General features: G+C 43.9%; 1 protein-coding gene across 9 annotated transcripts in view; it reads right to left on the bottom strand.

The window, feature by feature from the left end:
* Positions 1-104: 104 nt before the first annotated feature.
* KCTD20 (potassium channel tetramerization domain containing 20) overlaps positions 105-6,866 on the bottom strand; it is a 30,816-nt gene continuing 24,054 nt past the window's right edge. For all 9 annotated transcript variants that reach the window (XM_074893733.1, XM_074893734.1, XM_074893732.1 and 6 more), the window contains 5 exons: positions 6,735-6,837; positions 6,091-6,211; positions 4,948-5,145; positions 4,020-4,130; positions 105-3,396 (listed from right to left, as the gene is read on the bottom strand). In XM_074893733.1, coding sequence (XP_074749834.1) covers positions 3,104-3,396; positions 4,020-4,130; positions 4,948-5,145; positions 6,091-6,211; positions 6,735-6,837 — 826 coding nt within the window. In that variant the 3' untranslated portion in view covers positions 105-3,103. The remainder of the gene's footprint in view (positions 3,397-4,019; positions 4,131-4,947; positions 5,146-6,090; positions 6,212-6,734; positions 6,838-6,866) is intronic.

The raw sequence follows: 6,866 nt of genomic DNA, 5'->3' as shown, positions 1-6,866 counted from the left end.
ACTGGGGTCACAAGCCACACTTTATGATGCAAGGAAACAAAATCCCCTGCCCATTCTTTTACTCCACATTTAAAACAATTTTTGAAAGAGCCAAACAAGCCACATATAATTTATACTTTAATACAGAAAAAACCACACATCTGTAGTTCATACACACCACAGGTAACACTTCAGTATAACTAGAATAAGACAAAACTTGACACTGTACCTGAAGTAGGAGACCATGAGAAATGGAGGAAAAGCAAATGCATACTTTTTCAATTTGATGTAGTTCCAGTGGAACTCACTTCACAAAAAAATAAAATTCAAAATTAATCTTTAATTACTTGGGAAAGCCAATAAACTACATCAGGCTTTGCAAAGTGATAAAAACTGCATGGAAATCATGGCAGCTGGGTATCTCCATCCCATGCTGAAGGTCCAATTGATTACAGAGTCCCAACAAGCTCCTACAAGGCACCAACAGTCTCTAACCCTCAGGCAAGGGCCAGTTGCAGTTAAGTACCCGCGGTCACCCTTTCTAATAAACTGGCTGAATCCTTCAAGGGGCCAAGCTAACACAGGGCTCAGGGCCAGGCACTGGTGGGGTTAGGTTTGGCTGAGCTGTCAGATCCCATGAGGTGCCGTCAATGGCAGATGCTCAGTCTCTGATGCCCTGACACAGTCCTGCGGGGTAGCACTCAACACCACAACACTTCAGGGCCTTGGAGCAGGACATGTGTCAACTCCCAATTCCAAGCCAGCTGGTCAATACCAATATACATTTACTTAAAACTTACACTGCTGTAAAAATAAATACACATTTTAAAAAAAAAAATGCATAGGGCCTGGGGGCAAGCCTCATCATTGCCAGGGAGACAGTCTCACCAGTACCTTTGCTTGACTTGTGGGAACAGCTCGTTACCAAGGCAGGTAATGGGTGGTCTGGCCCTTAGCTGGAAGGTTAATGGTCCATATGTCTTCCTTTCTCTACTACAAAAATAGAAATTAATCTAGAGCAATAATGGAAAGTGATTGCACACCATCTCTGTGCAGATGCTGAAGGACACTTCTCTATACTGATCCAATGACACACAGGGAGGATTTTTCAAAAGTAGTCAGGTGGACCTGGGCATCTGAACCCCTGGGACTCTCAGGAGGTCCTGAAGCACTTCTGGAAATCTTCCCATAGGCACTTACAAAAAGAAGAAAGCTATTTGCTGCACTTAGGAAAGAAGCCAAGAACAGAAATACTGCAAAGAATGGAACCTGTATCCATACAAATGGGAGCTAAATATATCAGCAAGTACATGCCTTGGCAGAGATTTTGTTACTCGTAACTAAAATGACACTCATAAACTTTCAGGAAAATTTGTGCTTGATATCGTCATCATTACTTACCCTGAAAAAACCAAACATCCTTAGCAGCAAACAGTAATCTTCAATGCTAAGTCTACCAGGCAGATGGAGAATAGTAAAAATTTGCTTCATGATGCAACCCTGACAACAAAGGATTAAACCTTCTAGGGGCAGGCTGATACATACCTTTACTTTGCCAAGTACGACCAGGTAACTCAATGCGTAAGTGGTACAGGCTCAACAGCAGCCAACTGCAAGAGCAGAACTGACCTGAACTTAACAACATTGCAAGGGAACAATTTCCCTCTCTTTCTTTTTGAACAGGCTTCAGCTTTTCTTTGCACCAGCACCACGTTTAAGAACTCTGCTTTGGGTTTGTAAAACCTCTACACAGCTGTCAGAAACGACGGCTTTGTAAGGCAGGTCCGTTCTGGCTGACGTGCAGCTTGGCTGCGGCAGTACTGAGCTCACGCTGGGCTAATCAGGGGGTTAAGCAAGCCTACAGGTAAGTCCATGCAGCAGGAACAGGACCAGCTAGGCTCTAACATAACCGAGCTAAGCCAGCCCGGAGTGTGTCTATACTTACAGTCACAGCTTTGTTGGCCCTGGATCCAAAATGAACAGAGTGCCTTAACCACAGACAAGGATAATATACTCAGAGCAGCAAAGCAGAGTTGTTCCCAGGTACGTCTATTTTTCTCTACTGAAAGCTGGTTTACTATTGGTATTTCTCACCTGCCTGACAGCAAAATGGTAAAGTCAGTTCCAATTTGGGAAGAAAGTAGCCGACCTTTTAAAGCTGCAACAGTAGAGTGCTCCTTGGAGAGTCTACAGGAATTCTGACTGACTAAGGTTGATGAGACCAAGGATTTTACTCAGTCTGTACTGGGTGCTCCTCCACTGGCTTTCTTTGTCTTAGCAGGGAGATGGAGGAGACAACTGAAAGTCTTTAGCATGCACAGTCACCTCTAGAAAGCTTCTTACATCTACTAGGGTACTAAACAGATTTACTTTGTGGGTAAAATATCAACTACAGTCTCTTCTGTTTTGCTTTTTCCTTCAGCATGATCTACTTGTTTTACTGAACAGGCAACATCCCTAAAAACAGTGATTCCACCTCATAGAGAAATATATATGGGAAATTCCTGTGAACAGGCATATGCTTCCTATTGAGCTAGTTCCTCCTTCCCTAGAACAGCAGTACAACATGCTGGATGCAAAGCCAGGTGGCAGTGTAAACAGATTCCTCCACACTTAGGATTTTGCTGTCATTCCTCCACACTCAGTGTTTTGCTATCACAACTGTGCTACATTTCTGCTGGTTGATGAAAGAGGATCATCTGTCCTGCTTTGGCGTTCAGTCCTTTGTAACTGATTATCACAAAAGCAAAGCTAAGTGCCTAATGGTAAAGGAAAGCTTTGTCTTGACAGGCCCAGAATTTCCTCTCTCATGTCAAACAAGATGTTTCTAAATACTTCTGGTCCTCTTTTAGTTGGTTAGGTAAAATATTCAGCACCCACCAATCTGGAAGCCTTTGTAGTAGAAACAAACAGCATAATTTCTTTTTGTTTGAGGAGACATTGCTTTTGATTGCACAATTAGACTATGGAGTGTGGCTCTTTATTAACATGCTTGAAATATGACAACGTAGTAAGAGCATCAATGAGGATAAAGCACCTTGCAGGAGTCTGTGTTCCATCACCTGGGATGAAACTATGCTGAGAGGTTCCCACATCAAGCAGGACTATCCACCCTGAGCCAGGACTAATCTGGTAGATCGTTAACAGCCATCTGGGAGAACGGTGAGTTTAGCCTGTCGAGTTCATCTACTTGTGGAGGGTGATGCATTATAACCTCATGGTCCTCTGAAACGTCATCCCCCACAGTGACTAGGTTTGTTAGAGATTTGCTCCGAACACACTGGAAATCAACATGACGGCTTTTGCCCTCTTCCTTCTCCCACGACATCTGGATGAACGGCCGCTGAACGTAGTTGTAGATCACTTCTGACCGGCCACCAGGCCTCCTCTTCACCTTCTCTTTACAGGTGGGATATCCTGAAAACACAGACAGCCAGTCAGTTGCACTACACACCTCTGACTTGTACAAAAGGACAACAGGATCCCAGAGCAACAGCCAGGTAGGAGTGACTGTGGGGTTGGGGGGACAGCAGACAAATGCTCACATTCCACATTTATCATTATTAGCTTGCAAAAGACTGTTCTCTTTTCCCCTGAAAAGAGGGTGCAGCATTGTGTGTAGTCATACGATCAGTGGCTGCACAGCGTTAGCCATTTTGTGAGCAAACACAGCTCCTGTAAAAATAAAACAGTCTCCCAGGACCCAGCACAACGTTCTCTGAGCTCCCTAAGGGAATGCTCAGATCAGCAGGCTGAAGTGTTTGACTCCCGTTTCCTGTTTACTCAGTCCTGAAGAGACAAGGCACTTGCTAGTACGTGCTACATATCTTCCACTTTCCTTTAACTTCTAGGCCTCCTGGCCAATTTCAGTGTAACATGATAGAGGTGAAGGAACATGCCCAGCTTCTACGAGTTTCATGAAAATAAATGCTTACTAAACCAGAGCAAAACAGGAAATGCCTAGAGTCCAGAGGAAACCAGGCTTTACTGACTACGGAGTCACCTGTTTTAGAATTTCCTTTGTTGAAGAAATATTTTACCTTCAATGCCAATGCGAATATTTTTCAGGCCCCGTTCCTTTAATACAGCTTTTGCAACATCACGGTTCTCAATGTACTTGAAGAATCTGTACAGCTTGGAACTGTAAAGGACTTGAGAAATAAAAAGGGTGATTAGAATCTGCAAGGAGGGATCTTCTCCCCGTTTTGACATGTTCAGCCGCCGGGGTGCCAGGTCTGGTTTCCAAGAACTACTTCAGGTGTGTGTTCTCATCACTGGGGTTAGCTGCACTTCCGTGGTGAGAGGGCAGTGATACACATTACAGTCTGGGTAGAATGGGTGGTGATGGGTGGGGAAAGCAGAATATTCATTCACTAGGGAGTAACGAAAAGGCTGAGGGGGAAGCAACAAACAAAAGGAAAAGATGCAGTGTGTGCTGTCACTACCGATGCAAGCTCTAACTAGCCAGCTATCCTGCCTCTAGCAGCAGCCAGTTCAGAATTGCAGAATCATCTCGGTTGGAAAAGCCCTTGAAGCTCCTCCAGTCCAACCATGAACCTCACCCTGACCGTTCCCAACTCCACCAGATCCCTCAGCGCTGGGTCAACCCGACTCTTCAACCCCTCCAGGGATGGGGACTCCCCCCCTGCCCTGGGCAGCCCATTCCAACGCCCAACAACCCCTTCTGCAAAGAAATCCTTCCTAAGAGCCAGTCTGACCCTGCCCTGGTGCAGCTTGAGGCCATTCCCTCTTGTCCTGGCGCTTGTTCCTTGGTTCAAGAGACTCATCCCCCCCTCTCTGCACCCTCCTTTCAGGGAGTTGTAGAAGGAACGTACAAAACAGGACTCCACGTGCCAACACCTCTTCCTGGAGGAAGACTGCTGTTTGGGCAACGGGTCCTTTCCTAATGGCCAGGTGTCTGGGTGGGCACTGAACACAGAGCCAGGAGCCCCAGTGTAGAGCCCTTACTTTGTGAGTACTCCTCTCCCATCGGAGGTGGATGATCTTCATCCCAGTCCACGGTGTCTTCGTCTGTCAGCACGACAATGTGGCATTCACGTTCGCCTTTCCTTGCGCTATCCACCATTATAGGCAGAATTAGCTCCTCCAGGTAGCTATCAAACTGCTTGTGAGCACCATCATTGGAGAGCTCATGTAACAGAGCACCTAACGAGACATAAATCAGAGGATGAGCTTTTTTACACAGTATGAAAATATGTCTACATTTTCCAGATACATTCAAGAGCACAGCCCACATTCTTTAGACAAACTCCTTAACATATGTTCAGATACATCAATAGTCTCCAGCTCCAGAAATGGCAAAATCAGATATATGAGACTGCATTTCAAATGGGATGCAAATTACACTGTAGAACCATTCCATTACCATTAAAAAACCACCAAGGTCCAATCAATACAGTGAAACAGTAATAGACTGAATAATTAATTCATTATGATACTTAACTTGAATTTTCAGCAACAACCTCTGTCCTTGAAAGCACATTTTCTGCCTTCTCTGTGATCACTCAGAGGACAGGATAGGAAATTCCACCCACAGCTGTGCTATGATACCATATACCCCATTTCATTATAGGGCCTTTCACAGGTTTACCTATGTTAAAAGTACTTTTTTGCCAGCATACCCACCAAAAAGCTGCTCCCAATCAGATCCCTTCATGACTAGGAACTCTCTACTACTTTCCAACTCTGGTATCTTTGGTTCCTGCTCTGCCCATCACCCTTTAGCTTAAATTATTCTTAAATCTCTGGTAAATTTTAGACAGGAGTTATAACCCTGTTTTTAGCCTTCATTTTGTTTGGCTGTAGTAGCAAGCTCTTCTTCTCAGCTTCTGTTACAAGAGGAGACTAGAATTTTTATAATTTCAATTTGCTTTTTTGAGCAAGGTGTCTGCATTCTGCAAGATTCAATCACTTCAGATTGATGCAGCAAAAAAGGAAGCTGTTCAAACACAACGCATACGTGAGTCCTACCAGGGTCCACACCTTCACACTTAAATTAAAGCACACAATTAAGAACTGCACCGAATCAGGACCAGAGTGCTCAACATCATGCAGATGATCTCCTACGAGCTGATTTCTCTCCATACTTACTTAAATCTTGACATTTGATTGTGTTGAAATCAAAGTTTATGCAGAGGTAATCACATGTGTCTCGAAGGTCTGGGATGGAAATCCCATCAGGACAGTTAATGATTCCGGTTTTGTAATAATCCTGCAAATAAAAGGACAGTTTTTGGAGAGAAAAACTAAGAATATCTTGGACACTGGTAATTTTTAATTAGCTCTTTGTTTTCTTAACCAACATCTGAGAGTTACAGAGGCTATATATAGCTCTGTGAACAGTAAAACCAGCCCTGCCTGTCCGAGAATCTACGTCTCTCTGCAGATCCTCTTGGGTCTGATAAACGGTGAGCTCCAGTTAAAACTTTTCCCATGGCATTGGGTTTCATAACATCTCATATGCAATATGCATTTATATGCAACCACAAGGTCAGGACACAGCTCAGGAACTACAACGGCATGACACATGAAAGGTAAAAGGCAACATTAGCAAATAGCTGAAATGTTGACTCATACCAAAGTCTACTATAATTTTTTTAAAAAAAAAAAAATCACAATGCAAAACAGTAATAAAAGAATATGTCCCAGGGGGTGTGCAGCTGCCTGGGAGATGGCTCAGCTCTGCACATGTGACAAACAGATCGGTTTCTTTTCAATCTCAAACATCTCCTTACCAGCACAGTCCGGAATACAGCTGAGCTAATTCCTTCTGCGATTTCATATTCTCCCTTTTCATTTGGCCTGGTGAAATTATATTCTCTTCCTGGTCCAAACATTCTGAACAAATAAAAATCCAGGTGAGTGCA

Source organism: Strix uralensis, chromosome 24 (assembly GCF_047716275.1).
Source record: "Strix uralensis isolate ZFMK-TIS-50842 chromosome 24, bStrUra1, whole genome shotgun sequence".
Lineage (NCBI taxonomy): Eukaryota > Metazoa > Chordata > Aves > Strigiformes > Strigidae > Strix > Strix uralensis.
This window is presented reverse-complemented; position numbering and strand designations above follow the sequence as displayed.